Source organism: Micrasema longulum, unplaced genomic scaffold (assembly GCF_059751315.1).
Source record: "Micrasema longulum isolate JH-2025_06_02 unplaced genomic scaffold, ASM5975131v1 h1tg000113l, whole genome shotgun sequence".
NCBI classification, from domain to species: domain Eukaryota; kingdom Metazoa; phylum Arthropoda; class Insecta; order Trichoptera; family Brachycentridae; genus Micrasema; species Micrasema longulum.
In genome coordinates, this window is record NW_028277319.1 from 29,893 (window position 1) to 57,887 (window position 27,995).

Sequence of the window (27,995 nt, forward strand, 5' to 3'; positions counted from 1 at the left end):
GAGGTTGTTTTTCATGTAAAAAATCATTTATTGATAGTCGCACCTACAGGTAAATTGAAAATATATCAACTATTTGTAGTAATTTGTACCTACGTATACAGTTTTCGTTGACCTATTTTAGTGTTTTGAATAATTTTTTTTATAATTGGTATCCCTAGCACAAAACAAAAACATCCCAAATCCTAACACATCCTTTATCCTTTTATCGATCTAACATTCTTTGATTAATGCGGTTAAAGGTCCCATGCAGTTGGAACAAAGTAAATGTAAAAAATATAAATACATACATTGTAATTAATAATAAAAACTGTTTAATTATTATTATTCTAACAAGGTACCTATTTACAACGTTATTTAATTTCTAGGAGACTAAAAATACTCATTTTCCAATTTCAAAATAGTTGGACAATATAGGAAAATGGTGGTCGAATATTACTTTTATATTATTTTTGTGAATTTCTAACAGCATCGGACTACATCGGATACAAATTCTTCTTTCAGTAAAAGCGCGACATGGACGGACTTCTGAGCGTTGAATTTGAAGTTTTTGGCAAAGTACAAGGAGTATTCTTTAGAAAACACACTATCCGTAAGGCCACCGAACTCGGATTGAAGGGCTGGGTCAAGAATACCTCATCTGGGACTGTCAGGGGGAGGCTGCAGGGTGGAAGTAGAGCGCTAGGACTCATGAAAAAATGGTTACAAAGCACAGGAAGTCCACATTGCAGAATCGATAAGGCCGTCTTCAAAAATCAACATCCAATACCAATCTTTACTTACAATAACTTCCACATCAAAAGCTAAGTCGCACATGATTCTTATTACAATAATTATATCCACATTATCATTTATGACATCCCAAAATTATTTACAAATTTCATAAATTTTCAAATTCAAATGTAATGATTATATTATCGTTTTTTTTTTGTCAAAACTCAAAACCCATGTTATTTCAAAAACAATAATAATTAGTTAAATCGTTGATTTTCTATTAAATATCTCATTTTTTGTGTGTGATATTTAAATTTTTAAATAAAAACCTATGTTGAATAATGTTTTCTCAAATACCGAATCCGATTTTCCATTGATAGATTCAAAATAAATATTTACCTACTACTTGAATCACTATAACTTAACAGTGTGAATTCGCTATCATTTGGTTTAGGTCTAATACATAGAATTAAGAATAGTCCAGAAGGAGCGTAGAATCATATTTGAATACATCGGACTGTGTCCAAAAATCCCCCCACTTTCGCCGCGCGCATACTTGAAGTCGCCCAGTAATATTGCCAGATTGCAAAAAATATAACTATAACATAAATGTAAGATAATTATATTTAAAAAAAAGCAATTTGTTCATTTCTCTAAAATTAAGATTTTACAATAAGTTGTATACGTGGAAACATTGATTGACACAACAGGAGTAGATAAGTAAAGGGTCATTTAATAAGGGCAATTGAATTAATGAACTTAAAAAAATAAAACAAATTTTATTTGACTTAAAACAGATATTTAAAAAATAATATTTGATGTTTAATAGATAATTTTGGTCAATGTCCACCATGGCGTTTTTTAATCCGAGAGGTCTAATTTTTGTTAGTTTTCTCATTAGATGAGCAAAAAGCTAGTCCATGATTAAAAAGCTAAACTAAATTCTCAGATTGATACCGAGTGGCCGGGTTTCAAAAAATGTTGTATAAAAGAGAAAGAAATTGATAGTTTATTTAAAGTTTTTTTCAAAGTCCAAAAGAAAGCCATTTTAACTATTTTCGAAAGAAAGACATCAACGATTTTTTTTCGAATGAAGAGTCCAGTAAAACTTTTACCAATTTCCTCATTCTTAATTGAGTTTTACATTTAGATAAATGACCTTATGTGTCATGAAAACATTTCTCCTCAAAATGCATTGAGCCAATTATGCTTCGCTTCGTTGGTTTCCAAAACTCATCTCGCCGCCCTCTTTGTATTATTTTTATCCACTCCGTTTTCCTTTATTCATCAGCAGGGAAGCTAAAATTCCACTAAATTAATAAAAACCAATGTTCTTAATAATAAAAAGTAGCGTAAAAAATTTACTACCCTGGCAGCACTACCAAAATGTCCGTTTTCTTTGGCAAGTGGAAACATAATAAAATTTTTGAGTAATGCCTTTGCTACTAACACATGCATTTGTTACTTACACATGAAATGTGATCCTATCCTGTTTCTTGTTGATCCCAGCAGCATTTCTACACTTTAAAACGACACTACACGGCATGGTTGAATTCAAATCGGGAGTTGCGTACTGAGCGACGTCTACAAACAAACTAATGGGTCAAAACGTAAAACTACTCTTTTAAGAGTAGTTTAGTCGCCTTCTGTTTGATGTGCGTATGCGATTCTAGACTATTCTCAGTTCTATGGTCTTATATAGTATTTGAAAAGAAAATAAAATAAACTCGTAATTAAAAAAATAAATTTTTAGTTAAGTAGGTATACATAACAAATTATAAAAAAACTCTCATATGCTAAAAAATTTACATAATTCTAGCTTTACGATTTACCCGTTTGATGGCTGTATGGCAAACCTATAGTTTACACGAGGGAAATATAATAGATAGGACAATATTGTCTTGTTCCAGCCCTGTGAACAGCCTCGACCACGCAGGACAGGACGCTGGGACAATACGAAAATTCGGCTGTAGTTCACACGTGAGCGCTGCAAAAGTGAATACAAGACAACGTTTGTTAAGAACGAGTTCGCGAAACATATTATTAAAAGACGAATTTAATAATAATTAAAAAAATCTGCTGATATTTTCGGCAGAAAAAAATTACGGGAATGGCATGCATGCGTCGAACAAGTCGCTATTGTCCTACGGTCCTGTCTGTGCGCGTTTACACGAGGACAATGCGGCCGATGGTAAGGGGTAATCATTGTCTTGCGGACATAGACTGCCCGTCTATCTCCGTGACAATATCTCTAAACAATGTCCTGTTCTACGAATTGCTGTTTACACGTGGACAATAGGTCGTATCCTGGGACAGAACAATATTGTATTGTCCACATGTAAACTCTACTTAACACTTATTTGAACGCCGCCACACCTTTTTCAAACAGTATCATGTTTTTTACTATTTTTTATATGACAATAGAGTTTTTTTTAAAAAAAACATTAAAGTATTTTTTAAGATAAATCTAAACACAAATACTTGTATATAGCCCATCGGTATTGCTTTAATGGGGAAAAGAAAAACAAAAAAGGCACTACACGTAGATAACAATAATATTGTCGTTTGTGAATCGGCAGCTCTTTGACTGATTGATTCGAGTTTCCTCTGGATTGAGGCAAGACTGCTTCCTCATACCATTCTCAATGTTTATATTGATGGATTTTATCTTATATAAATTAATACCACCTCACCAAAGCAAAGAAGTGAATTCGTGCGACTGAAGAGTACATACGCAGACGATGCGGTTCTTCTTGAAAAAACAGACTGAAGGAAAACTCGGCTCGTCTGGGTCTTAATATTAATATTAAAAAGACCCCGATTATGTGCAACAAATCCGATTCTGAGCCTGATTACACTATTTATAGTAATGGTCAGAGGAGTAATGGAAGGAAAGTTGACAGCTTTAAATACTTGGGAGTTCACATAGGTAACTGGGGAGGAGAATTGGGAGGATGGTGGCCTGCACAAAGAGCTCGCAACACGCCAAAACATCGCTGGAGGAGCTTTTAACGCTATGCGTGCTGTCTGAAACTTTAGTCTTTACTTGGTCAAAACGAAATGCTGATTATTTAAATTTTGTATAATGCCAGTACTTCTATACGATCCGAATCCTGGCACGTTATTAAAACTCAAATAACGAATCTTTTGAGTTTTGACAGCAAGCGCCTGAGGATAATATCTAATAAGGTATAAAGTGGTTTAATTTCATTACCAACATTGAAGTTCGAGAATGGACGCAGCGGCCTCCTATTACGAGCGTCTTGAGGGTACGGCGGTGGACCTGGCTTCGCATGTGCTGCAGATGCCTCCGGAGAGCCTTCACTCGAGTTGCCTCTTCTTCACACCTGCAGGCTCCCACCGTCCTGCGGGACCGTCGACGACGATTTTTCGTCTTGATTTGGCTGAACCTTGGGACGCGGGATTGACATGAGAGAAGGCCAGAGTGTTGGCTGGAGATAGGGTCTCCTGGAGACGTCTGGTGGTGGCCACATACTTTACTTAAGAGGGGATGTGGAAGATGAGAGATAATTAATAATGCATCTGACCTTTGAGTGTTTTTGCCATGCTACATAATCATAGTTCAACGCTATCAGATCTAATAATGCTAATTCAAATAAGATATCATAGAATATTATCTTGCCCATTACTTAAGTTTAAAAAAGGATCGCAATAAAAATGAAATAAAATAGAATAAACTTCTTACTGAAATAATGTCAAATGTACACTTGTGTTTCCTAAAATATTTATGTTAAAAATATATAAATTGATGTTTTCCATTGACATATATAATATCGACTGTTTTTAGTTTTGACTATCTACCTTTTAAACTCACCCATCTAACGATTTCGCTTATTTCTGTATTGTGTTTGTTTGTTTATTGTCAAGGTCGCGACTAAAAGACAATATTTTATCAATCTCTATTTTTATGTATTTTGCTTCTTAAAGGAAAAAATATTCATTGGAAATCTTTGACGCTGAGCAAGTGCATGCGAACTTTTTTGTAAACATTATGTATTCATTTTACGTTTTACGGCAGATAATACGTATGACACTCGTATGGTTAGCTGCCTTAAAATCATATTCAACTATAAGCTGTAATACATTTTAATTCATTAATGCAATATAAATAATGATTTATGCTACATAAAATTAATTCATAAAATTGAGTACCTACAAGAAAATTCGTTGATTGAATGAATAATTAACTCGGTCCTGTGCAAACATCAATACTGTAGAACTCCGTTTATCCGAACTCCATTCATCCAGATTGCCAAGTATCAGGATAAAGTAGATGTTATAATAACAAATAAAAAAGTAATTAATTTTCAGGACGTGTTTAAGTAAGTTTTCATGTGATAACGTAGCGCTCAATAATTCGGATAATTGAAGTTTCATTGTACTAATTTTGTACATGAATATGTCGGCACATTAATACACATACCTAATCATAAAATATGTTCGTATTAGTCATTGTGACAAATGATCATCATCATCATTTCTCTTTCTGCACCCGGTGGTTCATAGGGCACTGTATTGCTTGGTGTACACCAAAAATGCAGTGTATTTCTATCATCTGTTACATAAAGGTAAGGTGACCAGTCTTACGCTTCGAGTGCCAGTCCAAGGACAGTGAAATATTGCAGTGTTAAACCGCCTTTAAAACAAATATTTCCCGTCGACCCTGCCAGGAACCGCACTTAGGGCTTTAAGCGTGGTTGGCGAATGCGCCAGCCTCTACATTACGAGGCGGACTTGTCTCCACTCGATTTTCTTTCGCAGTATTTTACCTGAGAGTAGCTATCGATTCGAAAACGCTCGTACAGGGTTCTGGTTCTATTTCACACACAGAACTGTATTCTTAAACCACATACACGGGCGAAATAAATCTATGATAAAAAGTAACAAAAAAAACAGAAATTCATTAACATTTATTTTCAAAAAAATTGTCAATCATCGACATTTCTTTATTTTTTAATTCATTGGTGCAAGAATTTTGTTTTCAAGGTAACTCCTTTTGAAGGGAGAAAATCCAGCCTGTCTGTAAAAATTTGGACATACTCGAAACATTGTAACCTAACTGGTATAAGAAGTATAAAAATTGAAAACTTGTTTTCATGCGTTGCCTAGTAGGTAAATTGGTTCAGTCAAATGAATCTCACCCGCATGATAAAAGGTTTCAGCTCTTTTACTTCACAAATGTCAACAGATGGAAGAGGTGAGGAAATATAGATGTTTCAACAAAGGCAGAATGGTGAATGTTACACAGTGTGTAAACCAGCCAATGACAGGTCTTAATTTTTCCCTCTCTGTTGAACTAAATTTAGATCTAATTAACCCCCTAGGGAGGATATCCAGCCTGTTTGCAAAAAAATGGACATGCTCAAAACATCGTTGATCTCAAATATTGTTTAAATTCTAATAAAAACACGGGCTTAAATTTCTGCCATCTTTGTACCTGTAAATAAAATATACAAAAACGATGATATCAAAATAATTAGGTACTCGTAGCTGTACTTCAAAATTTATATTTGAGAAAAAACATTACTGATTATTTAAGCGAAAAGTGTTGTGGTCACATTTTATTTATTTATATTATAAGGTAAGGCATAGTAAGGCGCTGATGCTGGAATACAGACAGCAGCATACTATTCGAATAACGTTAAATAGTTATCAATGAAGGTAGTCTGATATTGCCTTCCTAAAATAATCTCAGTTTCAGTAGACGCTTCGCGTAAATTAAAAAAAATCCGTGGTAAAACCTCGTGTATGAGTAATTATTTTTATGTTTATTACATTATGTAAATGCAATTCTTTTAACAATTTTTAACAATGGAAAGTCTTTTTATATGACGTCCATAGATTTTACTGAAAAACATTCAAAATATAATTTCAAAACAGTTTGTCGGCATCGTGGTGTAATGGTCAGCGCGTTAGCCTGCCATGCAAGAGGTTTCGGGTTCGATTCCCGACAGGGGTTGATGTGAAATATTTATTTGAATGGGTGTTTTTACACTTGAATATTTCCTAGTCCCTGGACTGGTACCTGAAGCGTAAGCCTGATCATCTTACCTTCATGTAACAAAAATGATCAAGATACGCTGCGATTGGTGTACCAATGCAGTGCCCTATGCACCATTAGGTGCGGGAAGGGAACGATGATGATGAAGAAGTTTTCTGAAAAAATATATGTATGTACATTTTTTTGGTTATACTGCAGCGGGTAAAATTTTAACGTTGAGACTTACAAAAATTACCCTTGGAAAATGTTTTTTAAAAATCTTTATAAGACATAAAAACAGAATGAAACCATTAATAATTTCTGCAAACTCATACTGTTTAAGAAACTACAAAGAATAATATCTTAAAGAATTGATTACTATATTGTTGTACGAATTGCTCTTCGCAAATTATTGAAATATACCGGGTGACATATTGGGGTATTAAATAAAGTGTTTAAAGATGTCGGTCGAGAGGTTTTCCCGGCTTCGGCTTGCGTGAACGTCCCGCCGCTGCGCTGTTTTAAATGGATCGCTAAACAGAGGTAACAAAATCAGAAATGATAATAGGTAGTCAATAGGTAGTTCTTCCACCGGCAAGCTCAACCTGTACCGGGGATGGCGATTCCATTTACTTCTCGTTTATAAAACCAGAGAAAGCAATTTCTGATTCAGTCGTCGCGGGAAAGCACCTTTGTCCACACCTCGCCAGGCACCGAACTCCACTTCACAGCTTACTAAAGGCCGCAGCAATGAAGAACAGGTGGGTCGATGTTTTGTTATTTTTTGCAACTCGTTTGGACGACGACGGAGAAAGTCATACGGCACTAAAATAAATTAATATGTATTATGCATTATGTGTGTGCTGTTGTAGGAATTAATGCCTTTTAATTTGCAATGTTGATTGTTTAGTTTAGTCATAAAGCAATCAATCTTCTATGTACAAAAACTGCTGTTATACATGTTACTTATATTCCTAAATGAAGCATGAAATGCGTTGAATATTACATGTTAACATTTATTGGATCATTATTTTGAACATCTCTTAATTATAGTTTAATGATACACATATATTGTATTCAAACTATTCTTATTACGTTTTAATTTTCATTCTGGTTTAAATAAGGAAGTCAAGTGTTTTAAAAATCTTTTTTATTTAATAAATAAAAAAAAACAAATGCAAACGTTGTAAAAACAACACTTTGTTTTGTATACACAGTAAGTTTCAAACGGGAATCGTAAGACTCCATTTTTTTAGTAATATGTTCACGGAGTTCCGTGATGCATACTTTTGGATCTTATTGCACCGCATAATATTATGATTCTGATCGTAGTTCAGTTAGAGAGTAAAATAATGACTCCATCGTTAAGTATTAACGAATCAATTTCTCACTTCCCCACTATCGAAATACGAAATCTACATCCTACCTAAATTTGATACACAATGGCTTCATAGATATATTTTTTTCTTTCACTTTTTTAGATGGTTTTTTTTACCAATCACAATATTTTTTTTTTACTAGTAATGATTTTGTTATATTTTAAAATTACGTATTTATTAATCAAACATGACGTAATACACAGTAAGTTTCAAACGGGAATCGTAAGACTCCATTTTTTTAGTAATATGTTCACGGAGTTCCGTGATGCATACTTTTGGATCTTATTGCACCGCATAATATTATGATTCTGATCGTAGTTCAGTTAGAGAGTAAAATAATGACTCCATCGTTAAGTATTAACGAATCAATTTCTCACTTCCCCACTATCGAAATACGAAATCTACATCCTACCTAAATTTGATACACAATGGCTTCATAGATATATTTTTTTCTTTCACTTTTTTAGATGGTTTTTTTTACCAATCACAATATTTTTTTTTTACTAGTAATGATTTTGTTATATTTTAAAATTACGTATTTATTAATCAAACATGACGTAATACGTAAAAAGCCTCCTATAGTATTGCTTGAAATTTTGAAAGTTTGAATAAAAATGCATTGAGGTTTATTTATAGCTTTTAAATTTCAATAAATTAAGATCGCTTGTTCTAAGATAAAAACATTATTTTCATAATCTCTTTCAAAATATTTTCTAATCTTATTCGCAGAAACGACTAGACCAGTGGTTGGCAAACCGCGGCTCTCGAGCCGCATGCGACTCTTTAGCCACTCGAGTGCGGCTCAGAGCAAATTACACTTTTTGTTCAAATTATTTAGTCTACATGTTCTACAGAAGAACTTCTAGGACTATTGCCTTTTGAATTATTGAGGATATTGCAAATGTAATCGAAAGCATGGAGAAGCATTATATTAAACTTGATAAAATTATTTTAATTTCAACATACGGAGCTAAAATTATGACCGAAGTGAGAACGGTTTTTTTTCTATTTTCGAAGAAAAATTATGATGCTTTTTTACAAATGCATCATTCATCAAGAGGCAAAATTTCAAATGTTATGGATTTGTGGATCAAGATTGTCAACACAATTGTCGTTAAATCTCCTTTACATCGCTAATTTCAAAAATGTGTACTCAATAACAGAGAGTAAATACAGAGATTTTCACTGCATAATAAGTTTCGTTGGCTTTGAAAAGAACACGGTTAAACGAAAATTTGGCTCTCAAAAAAAAATCTTAATCGTCGTAATGCTGATCTTTGGCTCTTTTGACTAATGAGTTTGTCGACCACTGGACTAGACTATAAAGTTTTGGTTGATTTCATATTGGCAATAACAACATCGTATTGGAGCGCATAGATTTTGTTCTCTTTATTACGGCATCTTATTGTTGATTAATAACTTCTTCCAAAAACAAATAGTTTCCTTGATAAGTACATGTACGTTTGCTTACCTACATATATAAGTAATAAATAACAATGATAAAATAACGCTCTTTAAAATTCTTCGCGAAGATCATAGAAGTTGTTCTTTTTAATTATCTCAAGACAAAGGGATGTACCATTTTAAATCATTTTGAAATGTTTGCCCTTGCCAATCAAGAAAACAAAGTGTAGAATGAATTATTCAAACAATATAACTGGGTCGTCCCATAAGATTTTAAGCTAAATAATTTATTTACATAATAATAAACTGTCATTTATTATGCAATCACTTTTGCTAGTTTTTTGTGACGATCATTGTCCATGACTCATGGACAATGATAATTACTTATCGTTTACAAATCTGAATCACACTATTTTTTATTAAAGACTTATCTCTAATAAATGAGTCGGCACGTGACTGTTAACTTTATAATCGATTTATCCGTTACTTTTTTGTTGAATTCGGGAACTCGATTAAATTAAATCCAGACTGATAAAATGTAACGAATAATCTATGTCATTTACTCGAGTTAAAATATATGTTCCTTATAAAGCACGGGAGTTCACTTTTTGCCGTTTTGATGTTAAAAATGCAGAAATTATCGCAACAAGCTATTTTATACTTAGGTACGTTAATAAAACACCAAAGTTATTATAAAATAATTATCAATTTGACAATAACTGTGCATGTAAAAATAGCATATCTTGGACTACTGATGTTTTTTATATTAAAACAAAGTGGACTTCAGATTTTTATTTTACCTTGAAAAGTCATTTTAGGATGAAAGTGGACTTCGGTGTTTTATTAATGTATAAAATAGCTTATATACATAATATAACGATAAACTCTGCATTTTTTTATTAAACTGAAGTTGAAAGTTCTTTAAAGGTTGAAATTACTTCATTTAGTTCAAAAGTTAAGTTTGAATTACTTGTAAATATATTGTAGGTTTTAGATATCTACCATTGTATTATATTAAAACACTATCTATAAATTGTTAATGAGGAGGGAGGGGCGGGGGGAACATAATTGTTTTAATTATAATTTATTGACGAAATTTATGATTTCTATAAAATAAATCAATGACTCTTTTATTTAATGAAAAATATTTTATAAATGATTCTATACCGCGTTTTAAAAATTAACAAACAACAAAATACTAAGATATTTTTTCAACAGAGATGAAGCTCTCGAGAATTTGAAAGTAGACTTCAAGAAACGTTTACAGAGCTTATGATCTGTCATCGGCATAATTAAGTTATTACTTTAGTACACCGTGTGACATTTACCATTCTGCCTATAGGTATTTGACTTCCATATTCCTGTTTGTCATGATTTTCTATTTTATATCAGCATCATCATCATCATTCTCTTTCCTCACCTAAAATTTATTATATGCTTGGTTTAAATATTACATATGCATGCTCACTATAGAAAATGAAAGTATAAACATTGTTTGAAAGGAGTAAGTTTTTTGTAGACCAAAAATCTTTATATTGGGTTGGTTTCCAAGCTGGAAAACGCAACGGTGAGAGTTTTTATTTAAACTTCAATTAACCCTGATGATGGCAGATCACAAACACCGTAAATGCCTAGACGTCCATTTTATCAACAGTGTTATCTCTGTTGAAAAAATATCAAATTAATATCAATCCCGAAAAGGCAAAATCCTGAATTTGTCTACAGGTTTGGACATACCCAAAATATTGCTAATAAAATGCTTGTTGTTGTGAAGGTGTTTTTGTATTTGTCATGGCCAAAGTCAGCATCATTTAGGTAGTTGCCTGTAGCTTTTAGAAAAAAACTTTAAAAAAACATAGAGGTAACCGATAGAAATAAATAATTACTTTTAACGGGTTTAATTGATTATAATTTTTTTGCGTTTCTCTGTTACGTTTTTTAGGAATTTTAATTCACGGATTTTTCATTTTAGGTTACCCAAGTAGAAAAACGTAAATGTTTTTTATACATTTGTGTTTAGATCAAACAGAAACACACAATTTTCCCCATATGGCAAGTGGGTACGGAACAAATCCATTTTTAAAGAGTTCAACCGATTATTGCGTAACAAAAAAGTCGGTTTAAAATATTTCCCGAATGCAGTTATTGAATAATACTTGGAAGGTAGGCAATAATAAGAAGTAATAGTAATAATGCTGTGCACATTACAAGTTACACGCACGCGGCACGCAGGCCTTTTGTACCGTGTAAATAACCAATAACGTAACATTCTAGGGCACCTTTCATTCAAATTAATTTTATTACTTTACTTACCATGTCTGATTAACCGACTTAATACAATATTTCAACGCATGATCGATACATCCTTAGTATTCGCAACGCGTGAATGAATTATCATTCAGTGAATTGAAAATTAGACCCAAAGGAATAATAGCAAATACAGCGTTTAAATTCATACATTTGCATAATATTGCATTGCAAATAAGTTGGTAGGTACCTATTTGATCTTGCTCGCGAAAACCCAATGAAAGCTATTCGCCGTAATTAAATACGATTGCGCTCGCTAAGAATATAGGTATTTTGTATTTATTACGTATTAATATGTTTTTTTTAAATACGTATTTTAATATAAAGTACTTAGGATAAATTTTCTAGCTTGAATCGAACTTTTATTTCTAAATGTGAAATTTGAAGTGTATCCCCAGTTTGATATTACATGAAGATATAAGTTCTGAATTTGGTTCATGCAAATTTAGTTATTCATGTTATTTTGTCAAGATAACTCGTTTTATCTCTTAAGATGAATAAAGTTTAGCATTGAGCTTAATTAACAATTGCGTTCAATTGCCGAGTCGAGAAATCAACTGTAAATTCATCGCTTAAAAAGAAAAGAAATTTTCGCTATTTTCGTTGATATGGAGAAAGCGCTCCGAGATATTAAAATTACCATTGATTACTCTTGTCCTCTTCGTCGGTTAAGTCGTATAATTCGTTTATGTTATATTTACGATGTTGCGCGTAAATGATTATGTATAACAAGAACATTTCAATGCATTTATAATTAGACTTTCATTCTGATCGCATACATTTGGAATTCGTTCCGATATGAACATTAATATCGAATGGATATCTCAAATCGGAAAAAAGTTTTCCTATATAAATTAATGTGAAAGTGATCATTTTTGCGGTCACACCGTTCACACTCTGTTTAGTCGTGACGGTTCAACGGACAGGCTGGAATAAAAGTTACTTGTGTATTCTAAAAAGTCTCCATTTCTGTTTATTATATTTTTACAGACACTAGAAAATACGAAATGCATACGTAGCTAGGAAAAAAAACATAATATTGATTCAAGTAAAATTATTTGAAATTATACAACGTTTTGCTCCAGATTCTATCGCAGGTATTCCTATGTAAATTTAAAATGTACGATTCAGTGTAGGTACCTACGTATTTTAAGAACAATTCTATACTCGTATAGTATGCTGAGCATATCTCTAGTCCGTATTAGGAAATTCGCTGTCAGAAAACAAAATGAGCATACGTCACGAGGTTTACCGGAAAAACTACATAATAATTCGCACCTAATTTCCCCTATATCCATCTATACGTGGGTGCACATTTATAATTAGCTTTGGTTAATCCATGACATTGAAAGAAAGTAAAGTAGAAAGCATGTAAACCGCGTTTCTACTATGTGCATTGGCTGTTGATGAAAATAATTTTACTTTCATCGTGATTCAGAACTTTAGATTCATCTATTTAAATGACTATGCCAATTTACCTACCGCAATGTATTATTATTTCACGCGTGTCTGAATAACGTATGAAATTTAGATTGATGCAGACATAATATACGCCTACTACGTAATCTTGTTAAAAAATTATAATGTGAATTACCAAATTAGATTAAAAATAAAACAGCGTGCACACTTCAACTACTTCATACAGTAAAAGAGAAATCTTATTGTTATTTTGACGTCTTTAAAATTAATAATTTATGATTGATTGGTAAGTATCTATGCTCGAGAATAATCTGCAGCTTCAATGAAATTATTTAAACATGATTTAAGCCCTAAACTTTTTTATCATACAAACAACTTTATAAAATTTGCGCATGAGAGCCTTTAGGTATAATTATAATTATGTTAAAAACTTTGATATTCAGAATGATGACAACATTATTTGAGAATTATTCTTTCAACCAATGACAGTTTCAACATTTTCGTATTTTTAAACCTGAACTGAAATAATAGAAGGAAAAATGTTAGTTCAATCATTATTTTTAACACGCTTAACAATTATAATTTATTATTCTTCTATTAATTACACATTTTACTAATAATTAATTTAATTTAATTTTTCACATTTTTACTAATAGTTCATTAAAAATTTATTTTTTTGTATTTATGACTAACCAAGTATAGATATTTTTTTAATATTTAAGATATGCGTATATTTTTATAATTATCAATTTGAATTGTTATATAGAGTATTTGATATACAATTTTAGTATTATATCATATTAAATTTTTATTTAAAACATTTTTGTTCAGCACAGATTTTTACCTAAAGAGATAAAATATGTCCAACCTAATGTAACAGTGTTTTTGTATTTAAATAAACGAATGAATAATTAATATTATTAAATCAAACAGGCCATTGCGACCGGAATCAGTGCGAATGACGCATGACGATTCTTAACAATATTCTGGTACATAGACCGTGAAGTGGATACGATAACTATTTATTGCAAAATAATGTTGCTATATGCAAAGACATGAAATGCAGTTTTTTAACATTATTTGTGGCCAGTGAATCGAAAAAATATTGATAGCAAAACAGTCTGGATATTTTTCTTCTGCTCATACTTTCGCCGCTTCTGGTTTACAAAAGGAGAAAGCTTTCGAATATACATACCGTCTGAATATCGAATAATGTATTTTTATATATGTGGATATCGCTTTATTTGTTGAAGATTTTATCTGTGTGGTTTTCAATTCAATTGTTTATTTGTGCACTTACAGTTTTTGCATAGCAAAAAAGTATTTGTTCTTTTTAAAACATCAAAAAAAGATAAAGTATATACAACATATTTTTTATTCCACGTCTATAAGTTTGTTTATAAATACGCATTGCTATTTCTATTTTACTATGTTTTTTTTCAAATACACGTTGAAAGTAACCTTTATTTTATTAATTGGTAGGAAGAAATTGACAATTATATTTTAACATTGACAACAAACCAGTCAATGTACAAATGAAATTGTACAAAAAATTCAAATAAATCAAATCAAATTTATATACATATTCGATGGTTAGTATGTTTCATTGGTGTAAGCTGGGCCCTGATTACAATCGAAAGTTAACAGTGTCTATAAAGTATAATCGAAATTTATGCACGAAAATGTGTTTATTTGTATGAAAACTTAAAATACCTTCGTCAGTAACCTATAATCGAACATGTTAAGAAAAAAAATGTACACACGTTCAATTTTTCATGCAGAAAACATAATTTTACTTTGTAGATAAAATTGAATATAACTCTCAACTTCCTATTGTAATACGGGCTCTGATATCTGCAGCCTTGATTTCTAACCGAATAAAATAAAATATTTGAACTTATGTTAGTGATTAATTCATAACGACTTACAATATTTTGAGGTTGTTACAAAAGACAGGACCTAAGAGTAATAATTCACTAGGGAAGCCCTTTAGCGCTATTGCATAGAACAAAAGCGTTCAAAATATTTTATTTGGTTTTTAGTTTAACAACAAACGTTAAACGGACGGTTACGGTGTTCACTTGCAATTCTCGACCCGAGTACCTACGGCCCGTTGTATTACTATAATATTCTCCGTATGGGCAGAGCGACTCTAAACAGTGGCATGTTATTATTTATTAGTTATATGTTTATTTAATAAATTAATTGCATAAATAAGTATACATATTTAACACTAGGGAATCTATTTAAAACTAGTGATTAAGATAATAAATACGGACCGTCACCTGGGTAGGGTATTCTCCATCTAACATGGCTCAGCCTGTTTTAAGATGGAGATTTTTTATGTTTTAAAGTATTAGTAGTTCTATACTAATAAAACAATAACAACAAAAACAACTAAAACTACATAATTATAAATGCATAGCTAATCAAGTGTAAGAATTGAATAATCATTATTACATAAATATAAAGTATATATATATGTGTAAACAATATATCGTAAAATATATCATAAAAGAACAAATATAAAGTAATGTAATACATCAGAATATAAATAACATGTGTACCAATTATATAAAGTAATACGTTTATTAATCTACATATATGCTTTTCAAAAATCTCTCGCTACACTATTTATATGTACAGTTATTTTGACTTTAAATTTTGTTTTACATTTTGAATCCTTTACTCTAAGAGATTAACAAAGTGGCGACTTAATCAGTCAATGACAGATCATAATCCCTGTAAATGCCTAGACTTCCATATGAAATATTTTTAATATTTAAGGCTAGTTCCACCACAAAAAGCTAAGTTTTATTTTAAAATGTAAGTAATTATTAAAAACGCAGCAGTTATTTGACATTAAATTTTTTTTTCCAACTTTTTTTGGTGCAACCGGCTCTTACTGGTGTAAACCGAAGTATTTATTATTAGAGAACGTATATTAAACCAAATACGGTGAATTGCCCGTCACGTGAGTATTCTATGCATGATCTCAAGCCTAGCGTCGTATAATGTGGTTTAATGAACCAGTTATTTCATTCGCATGTTATATTATGTGATTGCTGATTAAACCATCGCCATCATAAATCGGTAGGTAATTGAGAGCATTTGTATTAGGTTATCTTTGATAAACATGTGATTTTGAAGCAATATTGTAGGTTATATAAAAAAAAATACTCGATGTTAAAAGTACAGGTTTCATTTCATACAGGGTGCTATTCTGAACGCAAATACGCGCGTAGAAAATGTTTTAACACGTATTTATCTACTAAATCCAAATGTGTTTATGTACCAAAAAAATGGCAGCGCTAGGTAGCAAATTCATAAATTTAATAAAAACATTGTTTATGGTTAATTCCTCGCTGAACAACTCTATTAAAACAGTTTTTCCTTTTCTAAAATACGTTTTGTTGAAGTCATTGTAATTGGAATTGTTTTGGAATAATGAATTATATGGAATAATTTTAAAACAAACCAAAATTTTCAATCTTGATACTTTTAAATCTTTTCTTAACACTTTGTATCCCGGAGCCGTGTAAACACGTGATTATATAACCACGCGTTGTTTCCCGTCCCGTGTTTTCATGTGGTTTACCAGCTGTTCAAAAAAGTTCATTTTATTGACATCTAGTGTCTTTTATTAGTACTTTTTCGCTGCTGGAAAACTACGTGAAAACACGCGATCGGGACACAAAAGCGTGGTTATTATAATCACGTATTTACACGGCTCCGGAATACAAATTACAAAAAAAAGTGAGACCCTGTAGGCATATGTGCGAACATTGCAATGTGACTCTCCATAAAGGCCAATGTTGGAAAAACTATACAACAAAAATGACTTAATAAATTATTTCAAATAAATATGAGAAGTTTCAATTGATTTAACCTAGTATTTTCATAATTATGACTCCTTTAAGAAACCGTTCACAAAGCATGGAATTTCACAAAAATGGAAAAAGACTTAAATAAGGGCAATCTCACCCGAATCAAAAAGGTTTCTGCTCCTTAACTTCACAAAAATCAACACATGGAATAACCTAGGTATACAAACATCACTTTTAAAATTTACTCTAAAAATGCACTATGTAACTTAGTAGACATTATAATAATGAATATGTATTTATATAATAGGTATTTAATATATTTTCTTTACTAACTATATATTTACTATAAATATATATGTAGAACTGTTGGTTTCCCAAATAAAATAAAAAATTCCTGCACTTTCGAAATGTGTTCTACTCTAGCACAACATATTTTTGAAAACTCATAATTTACATTCACAGTTTTTACCTACCGCTGGACTTTTTCTGCCAGTTATTCCTTCGTCCAGTTAACCGGACAGGCATAAAATACTGGGCTTCACAGTCTAAAACCGGACATCTGACAATGGAAATCATACTCCTAGTGTAGTGGTTGGCACTTTCGTCTACCAAGCTTTAAGTCCTGGGTCCGATTCCTGACAAAGTCGCAATATTTCATTATACTTGTACTGGCACCTGCAGTGCCATTCTGAACCGCTCTCGCGGCCGTAGAAAACACTTTTATCTCGCGTATTTACCTACAAAATACGTGAGATAAAAGTGTCTGGAATATCACCCCTGAAGCGTATGACTCATCATTTTATCTTCATGTGATAAATCAACGAGACAAGCCCCATTTGGTGTGCAAATACACTGCCCTAAGCACCACCAAGTGCGGAGAGGGGTATGGTGATGATTTTGGTCCGGAATCCTCATGCCCCGAATTAGTGGTAATTTTGGGTTCATGATTTTAAAAGATGGGTGAATTGGAATACATTTTGTGCTCATTAAACTCGTCAAACTTGATATTACCTACATGCTCGTATTATGCATAATGCGTTACATAATATTCACGGGTGGAGCTCTGAAACTAAAACTAACGGAAAAGAAATGTCACAGTGGAAAAACAATGATGTAATAATAAATTATTCTATGTATTCAGCCTACTAACCGCATTCAATAATTTATTTATATCGTGCGCTCACTGTCATCACAATTCCCTAATCAACATCTAATGGTCCATAGGACACTGCATTGTTACACCAATCGCAACGTATCTCGATCATTTTTTTACATAAAATATTAACGCCATTAACATTGTTATGCACTACAAAAAATGTTTTAATTACTAAAAATATATATATATAAATTAGTGTTACAAGTGCCCCGACTAAACACGGATTTTCTTGCGAGTCGGGGAAAGTTCGGAAGTTCACATGCATGGGTCGTTCCTGATTGTGTCGCTATAAACTGTGTCTTTGTCCCTAATAAATGTATGTACAATGTTATTAATAAATAAAATAAAAATATTCTTTTAAATATTAATAATTTGTTTTTGAAAAACACACTTTTTTAAGTTAAATTTATTATCATCATTCTAATACTCGTACATACATATATATATATATATATATATATATATATGTTTGTCACTGCAGAAGCGTTGTTAATACGTGTTAATTTCGTTTGTTTATTGTTTTTTTAAGCTTTTAACGGGTTTTTAACTAACCAACGTTTGGCCATTCCCTTTTCCCGACCTTCTTTTTCATGTCAAAAAAATTTTACACCTACTTACAAAATAATTTTAATTCGAGATTTTTTATAAATTTTGAATGATAGAAATTTTAAAGTTTTATGGGATCTTAAAAATCGGAATTTTAGTTTACAGGCTCAACTCTAGTCTCAGTAAATGCATCAAACATTTGTTTATGCAGAATTCTTTTTTTATCGTAGGTTTACACAAAATGCTAAAAAATTACTAAATAATCCGGTGAAATATGTAACTAAATATGACCAAAAACCGACTTATTTGCACACCACATTTATATAATTTTAGCCATATTCCAACTGACCTAGGACTGGAGCTCGTATCATAAAATTTTATTTTGCGGTTACGATTGCGTACTGTCACAGATTAAACCATAGTTATGTTCACAAGTATGTTGGCGGGTATTTCTGTATATTTCAGCCATATGTGTTACTGTTTCTGCAGTTTTCCGAAAGGTGGCGGCTGGTCTTGCCCTGACTCGCCTATTGCTGACACAGACAGCCCCAGGATACAAAACATGGACTCGTTTATAAAACCTTTTCTCTTCGTTGCATAATACTTTTTTTATCAGTTGACATGTTAAATAATAAACGCTGTGGATATGCAAGTCCCCGTAACCATTATTTATCCTCACAGAGAATTTGATGACCTACTTCAAATAAAACTTTAGTAGGGACATTTTCGATAGAGGCACTATCAGACGGGTCTAATTTTAACGGGTCGAAGGTTAAACTTTCCCCCATAGTGAAAAAAATTCTGAAAAAAGCATTTTTAGAACTGTCAATATTTGTCAATTGATATAAAGGAATTGGTAAGTAATTTACGTCTGAAAAACTGAAATATGAATGAACAAAACGTATGAATATAACTGTATATAAGTACGAAACTTCGCGTTATTTTCTTCGGCGTGCGTAAGTACTAACGTAATACAGGTAAATGTCGGTTTACGCCGGGGTTCCGTTCCGAGAGACACCGGCGAAAAAAAAAATCGGCGTAAAATGAACACAAAGATAATGAAAGATATAAGGTTATTTATTTATTTATTTGACACTTTATATACATATACAATAAATATACATATAAAGGCGGGCATATTGCCTTAAGGCAATTTCTTCCTACCTACCCAAACCGTTCAGTTTGAGAAAATTATAAATACATGGACATATTGAATCTTACAATTTTATACAAAAATTAAAAGCAAAGATTAACAAGAATAAATATATATATAAAAAAAAATTATACTATGAAGAGAGGAGAGGGGATAGGAAGGAAAGAAGAAGGATAAAGGAACAATTTAAATATTTAGATAGTTACATTTCAATCTTGACTTAAATCTAAATAAAGAAGGGGCGGGGCGTCTCTAACATTAGTGGGTAGATTATTCCACAATCGAGCGGCTACTACTGTGAAAGAGGAGGCAAAAAAATTAGAGCGATGACAGGGTATTAAAAGGGTTCTCTCGTTACTAGAACGAAGAGATAGTCCGTGTTGCGAAAGAGGTTGGATGAGCTCTCTCAGATAAGCAGGCGAAGTGGGATTATTAAAAATATTGTGAAGAAGTGATAGAATGTGAATGTTTCTTCTATGCCTGATACTGAGCCAGTGTAGTTGCGTGAGATACTCGGTTATGAGGTCAAATTTGCGAAGATTAAAGATAAAACGAATACAAATATTCTGCAATCGTTCTAACTTATCAAGCAATTCAGAGTTAACATCTGGATAACATACATCCGCGTAGTCAAGGAGTGGAAGAAGTAAGCTCTGGACTAATGTTTGCTTAACATTAATTGGCAAGAAATTATGTAATCTTTTAAGTGAGTGCAAACTGCTATAAAGTTTACGACTAACTTCGTTAACCTGATCGTGCCACCCTAGGTTAGGTTCCGTGTCAAAATTCTAAGAACAATCTATCATATTTATTTCATTCATATCCTATATATATATATATATATATACAAAATGAAGTATAAATGTATTTAATTAATACAGTTAAAATTCGTTTACAAAACAAATAATAATCTCATGATGTAAATGATGATTTTTTTATTAAAAATACTAACTCACCAGTTCGTCGGTGCTAAATTAAATTCTCCCACGTTTTTGAAAAAAGCATCCAATTTCATTTGCTTTGATTGTTGCTTCCTTTTTTGCAGAATCATAGCATAAACTACAAAATATTTGAATATTATGTTAATTTTAATAATAATAAAATAAAAAATATAATCATACCTTTTTATGTTTCTAAAAAACAATTCGAAAACTAACTCGGAAACAATTTCATACACACAATAGGCTGCTCGCGTAAATGGTAATAGAATAAAACAACGTGTAAAAGTGTGTCTGCTATTAGAATCGCAGCGCCTTCTGTCGTCTGGTGTCGTCCGCATCAGGGAATCCCACGCCGGCACCAACTGGCGTAATTGTAAATCAGCGTAAATCGAACCGGCGCAAAACGACATTTACCTGTATATCTATACTCGTATATTACCTCCATGGTAACCATTGTACTGGAGAAAATTCAAACAAGGTGGAAATTCGCATTGATAAAAAAATCGATAAATTTCTTCTCTTTTGCTGTTGTTTTAAAATATTTTTTTGGCTATTTATAGTATATTATATTCTTACAGTTTTATAAAACGTTTTAACTAATTTGATGTTTTTTCGAGACGCTAGTGTACAGTCTATTCAAATCATTAATATTTTATTTTTTTAAAGCCAATCGACAGGCTTACGAAAGCCCTAATGGATTGGCATTAATAATCTTTAAATGTATAATTCTTCTGAACTTGTGTATGTCACTGAACTCCTCATAAACGGCTCGACTGATTTTTATGAGACGTTTTGTGTGTATTTGAGTGATTCCCTGGATGGTTTAGATTTACAATTGGACCCGATAGGTGGAAAATTCGAATATCGTAAAGCTGGGCTAGCCAACGGGCAGGACAACGTCTGTCGGGTCCGCTAGTATGCATTTATAAAATATTGATTGAACTTAACCAAAACAATCTTAGGAATTATTCTAAATAACAATAGGTTTGGTCGTGGCATAATCTAGTCAGACATGGAAATTGTATTATATTTAAACCAGGAGTAACAAGTGACAACACCGCTTGCTTCTTGAGTGCTCGCCTTTGCTGTAGGAACACATCGACAGTACTGTTTAGCGAGATTTTTAAACTGTTCTGAGGATCGCTAGCAGAGGTGACAAGAATCCGACGTTGTTTCTAATATTTCCTACAGCAATGACGGCATTGGTACTTGGTACGCAAATTACGGTGAGGTACATTGAGACTAATCTGAACGAGGATATGATGGGCATCTGTATACTTAGTTAGATATTATTTTGTGCAAGATCTCCAAACTTAAAATTTGAAAATATTCTAGACGATCATAATAGTATTTAATCCATTTCCAAATATAAAAGATTTAAAAAAAAAACATTTAACTTATTCAATCAGCAATATATGATTATTTAAATTAGGGGACCATATTATTGGGTTGAATTCAAGCAAGCCACGAACAAATTACAGAGTGTAATTGCAATTTTTTGGCATTTGAATGTTTTAGATATTCTCAAAATAAAATCATATTTTGGATATTCTCTTGGAGATTTGATCAATATGATGATTTAATTTAAGTTTGTTATCAAAAGTTCTTCCAAGATCTCTGATAGTCTCAACGCTCATTAAAATAGTGTTGTTAATAATTAAATACGATTTAATTTATTTTTCTTGTAAATTTGATAGATGAACATTTATTCATAATAAAAAATAAGGCATCATCATGACACCAAGATAAAAAGCAGGTCATTTTGTAGTTTATGGTAGTCATCAATGGTTTTTGAAAATTTGAAGGTCTTGCGTAAATAAAATAAATTTAGAAAATTTTATCTTTAATGCAATATCATTTATAAATATGAGAAAAAGTAGAAGTCCGAGGTTGGATCTTTGTTGTATATCAGAGGATACGCAATATGGAAACTCTGCTTTATGTTTGCATAGCAATAAGGTTTGATAAACTCGTTGAAATCGGCAAAGTTATTTTTTTTAAATGCTATTATAAAAATGATGTGGTGATTTAATAAAAATGTTTTATTTTAATCACGTAAAAAATACTTTCCTACGCAGTAAATAATTTTCTAGAGCCATTGATACAGTATGTCTCAAGACCAAGACAAAAATGCCCATTTTAAAATGTATGAAAGCACATACCGAGTGTGTACAATTTGAACATATTTGTAGCCATACATATTATTTGTCATGCGAACCCACGTAAGAGAACATCTATTGTATGAAATAATTGCATAAGAGCAAGGAGATATTTGTGTCATATATTTAAGTCATACAAATAATGGCTGTATAATTTAAATAAATCCGTCGAGAATTAGTTTTGTTGATGTAGATAGATAGGTCGGTTACAGTTAACCCTACATATTACATACTCAATGTATGTAAATAAATAATCTTATATAATTGTTGACCTCACCTTTTTAGTTCTGAAATTTTGATATATTCTATTTTGCCTGTATGTTTTGAAAATATTTTCATATGAAGTAATCAGAAAGACGAATAAATGTTACATACTCTTCATTCTTACCCATTTTCAGTAGGTAACATTTTTGTGCGATTATTTGGTACATGAATGTACCAATTAACTGTAGGTGCAAATAGTAAAATGCTTCGTTTTATAATACAGTCAGACGTTATCCAGATTTCCATAAATAAAAGAAAACGCAAAATTAATGCTAAGATCACCTTTTTATTCCTTTTGAAATAATACAGCGAATCGGAATCACAGTAAAAACTTAAACATGTCCGCGCTGGCCGCCAGCGCACTTTTTTATTTGTTATTATAAGATCTTAACTATTTATTTCCTGATAACGATCCGGATATTTGGCAATCCGGATGATTGGAGTTCGGGTAAATGGAGTTCTACTGTATGCCAGATCCAGTCTGAAGAAATCATTACCAAAACCATGTAATATTTGGATCGTAATCAAACTCGGGACCGTATCGTTACTCTGCACTGCAAGGCGGACAAATTTAATTAATTTTACTATTAAATCATTATCATCCTATCCGCACCAGGTGGTGCATAGGGCACTGCATCCGTATACCAAATGCAGAGTATATTGATCATGGCAGTTCAGGGTCAATGAAATATTTCAGTGTTAAACCACCTTCCAGATCAATATTTCATTTTAACCTTCCCATGAATCAAGCCCGGGACCTCAAGTATGGTAGGCGAATGCACCAACCACGAAGCAGAATTAACCCCACTTTTTTTTCCCTTTTCCATGTTTTTTTTACCTAAGAGTAACCATTGAGTCAAAACACTCACCTAAGATTCTGTTTCTATTCCATACACAGAGCTGCATTCTTCATCCGCCCGGACACGGAGCAAACTATTTGATAAAAAAAAAAAAAAAACACTTACCCGAATACTGATAAATGTATTCAAATAAATTCATAGATTTTTTTACATATCAGGGATTCTGATGTTGAACGAAAGAATGATAAAACCTTCTAACGAGTAATAACACGCCGCTGGCAAATACAGTCGCCCATACGGAGAAAAAAATCCATGATTATTTTTTATTTTTTTATAATGAATCTTCTATGGGGCACACGTAAACATCTTCTTATTCATATTATTAACCACGAAGTTATCTTCATATTACAGAAATATAACGTGCCGTAGGTGCTCGAGTCGAGAATCGCAAACGCAATCCGAAACCGTCCGTTGCACGTTTGATGTTAAACTTTAAACCAAACCGAAAATTTGGAACGCTTTTGAGGGCTTCTCAATTAGTAATTATTACTTTGAGAGTAAAACAAATACATACTTGTATGTATAAAAATTTACCGTCGGCGTCGGTCGTGCATTACCGACAATCCACAATTCTGTCAAGTATTATATTTTTACATGGGGGAGTTTTAACTCTTATTGGATGTTCCCTGATCATACTATACTTGTGGGACCAATAGTAGGCGAGCTTCTAAAGGAGAACAGTACCGGATCGGAGTAAATTATGTGTTTGATTTGATTTTAACTCCTAAAAGACTGTTGTAAATAATTCCTTTGCGCGCGGTGATGTGTAACATCATGGTACCACAAGCAAAAGACGGAATATTCTAAAGTTAAGGCATTTGAATTCTTTTCCCATAATTTATAAAAATAAACAAATAATTTAGCCCTGGTTTGGCAAAATAAATTAAAAATCATAAAGACGCCGTTGAACTTACATGCGTGCGTTACACCCATAGTGGTCAATAAACGACTGAATCTGTTTCACACTAACACCAGCCACAAAACAGTGCCTCTGTCTTTCTTGTTATGAGTTCTATATTCGTGCTCTCTTTTATACGGATTTATCGCTGTATTGGCGTCACATACATTATTCGCGTAGTAAGAATAAATATTTTTTTGTATCCAGCATAGTTATACAAATTTTACTTTCCAACTCCGGTGTGGAAATGTCTATTTAAAGATAACAAAAAGACAACTTCATCATTTTAAAAAATAAGAGATATATATCAAGTCTTGTATCGTATGTAGACTAATGTGACATCACAGCCACGCAAGAGTTAAAAACGATTTTTACTGTCTCCTGGAAACGATTGATTTAGTAGATTGATGCTGGATTGGCGGTAATGCCCGCCGACCGACGATATGGCAAGAATGGATGGTAACGTAGGACGAGGGCGATCAAGAATTAGAAAAACCAAGATTAGATAGACCAAAAAGGTCACGTTTGACAAGATGCATGAATAAAAAAAAATTAGGAATATACGTGTGTGGTGAGCCATCATCTCTGCCTACCCTTGAGGGGAAATGATGTTATGGTAGTAGAGGTCATGATCTTATGCTAATTCATAAGAAAATGATAGTCTCAATATAACAAATACAAGACATTTACATTGATTTTTTATTTATTTCGAAATAACGAAAATGTAGTGGCTAGCTAGCGCTTGGGTAACCGAGGTTCCGGGTACTGTTTGTGAGCGAAAAACCACGAAATGGTGTTTTTTGATTACATGTTTATGTTACCTCGGACTAATATTTTTTTTAAAAATATTTTACTTTGTTGTGTTTGGTGGTAAATTTCCCAAATACATCAATAATAAATAACCTACGTCATAAATAAACGAAGAAAGAAATGTCATAATAAATTTTTCAATCATCATGTTTTTATTTGTTTATAAATAACAAAATACGTTTTGTAAACATTCGCGTTTACATTTTAAAGATGGAATTGTAAAAGGGGCGAATGGGGAAGATTAGTGCTACGGGAAATTGCATATAAAAAATGTTTTCTTAAAAATTAGAATTCGGCGAAATTTTTCGAAAATGTATGAAAAATTAGTAAAAATACGTTTTAATAAAAATTACTTTGAAACTTCACAAGTTCTAGTTAACAACTATTTAGAATAACCAATAAATTATGTGTTTTGATATATTTCCGGTTTACGGGAACCCGTGTATACCGTGTTTTCGTACTCACAGGATAACTCGCCGACGACAACAAGTGACGTCACGGGCGGAGAAATTTCAAAATTACAAAACTTTAAAAATCATACCGATAATAATACAATACAAAAATTTTATTTTTTTTAAAATTGGAATGGTTTGATAGTACTCGTACATTGAAATATACCTATTTTTTAATTAATTATTTTCCTCATTACATAGTGTAGGTTTGTGAATACATGAGTGTATTTTGATAATGTTATTTTGAATTAATCATCAATAAACTCATGGGTATATTATATTTTCAGGTGTATCCAACTATGCTTGTTGGTGGTGACAATGGTGATTGCGGTAGCAGCTCAGAGGGAATCATACGAAGACCTTCAACATAAAATTCTAGTTCTCAACCCACAGGTAACCTATTTCATCAGAGTTTGTATCTTAATATGCGCACAGAGTTCATTTTGACTTAAAAATGTAAGTTAATAATAAATTTGTAGTAAGCACGACACAACAGAGCAGATATTTATTGGATTTTTTTTTTCGAAAAGAAAGAGCATAAGAATTCATTAATTACTGTGGGGGTCATAGCGTATGATCGATGCTCACACATGTGCTAAATTATTTCACCTGAAATATAGAGCCACGAACGATGAAGCAAGTCATAATTTCATATTAAATACAATACATTACATTCTGCAAAATTAACAGTATTACACATAAAACGTCAGTCTACATAAGAGCAACGTTCTGCAGCACAATTACGCCATGGAGACGTGAGAAGAAACGTGACCTATAAAGAGACCATAGGGCGTAGTAAGGCCCAGTTAGCCCAAGCAAGTCAGCCCAAAGAGTCAGCCTATTCAGCTCAACGCAGCCAATCAGTTCCAGCATCTATTCCCAGTGCAGTCGGTTTAATCCGTTACTCTCGCGCACGATAACAAAGTATCATATATTATTCGCCATGTAATAAATACAGTCCCTTGTGTATTGTGTCAATCTTCAACTGTGGTAGGAGAGAGAGGGTTTTTCTACTCATACACAAACAAGTAGGGCTGGAAGGCGTGTATCGGTCGGGGGTCGGGATGTGCTGCTCCTTCGCCGCCGTGGTGGGTTATTGCCGTTATTGGGGACGCTATCCTGGATAGGATTGGGTTTTCATATTGCGTGGTTAATAAGGTTGGTTGTTAGATTGGTTGATAGGTCGGTTGATAGATTAGTTAATAAGTCTTGACTAGGATGCATAAAGATATTTGATTTTGAATAGGTTGAGGTTTTCGTTTTGAATTGAGTGGTGCTAGAAATAGAGAGAATTTATGAACAATGATTTTCTTTTTTTGGGCTTGATAGGTTTGATTATTTGGCTGGTGTAGGGGTGATAACAGTTCTGGTTCTCCGATTGGACTTGTTTCTTCCGGTTTACTTAGAAGCTAATGAACTAACATACCCCATCGCCGTCAGAATTGGGAGAATTTGATTGAGGGTGACAGACAAATTGACTGTTTAGACTTAGGTTGCTCTGACGGCGATCGGGGCATTGAAAGCAGGTAACATAAATTCAAAAAATGAAAATACGCAAATCTTTTAAAAACTAAGATTAATTTTTTTTTTTAAATTACCGTTCATTACAGCTTAAAAACAATTGTTTTTTGCAATGTGCGGATCTAAAAAGAGGCCACAAGACCTTTAAAACAGATTCGGGTAAGTGGGTGGCTTTCAATGGGGTAGG

General features: G+C 32.4%; 1 protein-coding gene and 1 pseudogene across 1 annotated transcript in view; both read left to right on the forward strand.

Annotated features, from left to right (window-relative positions):
• Window positions 1-401: 401 nt before the first annotated feature.
• On the forward strand, window positions 402-1,053 carry LOC148284504 (acylphosphatase-1 pseudogene; annotated as a pseudogene).
• A 6,229-nt stretch (window positions 1,054-7,282) lies between these two features.
• Window positions 7,283-27,995, forward strand: part of LOC148284505 (uncharacterized) — a 28,996-nt gene continuing 8,283 nt past the window's right edge. The window contains exons 1-2 of the mRNA XM_088238920.1: window positions 7,283-7,473; window positions 26,575-26,680. Of these exons, the coding sequence (XP_088095046.1) occupies window positions 7,463-7,473; window positions 26,575-26,680 (117 nt within the window). The 5' untranslated portion in view covers window positions 7,283-7,462. The remainder of the gene's footprint in view (window positions 7,474-26,574; window positions 26,681-27,995) is intronic.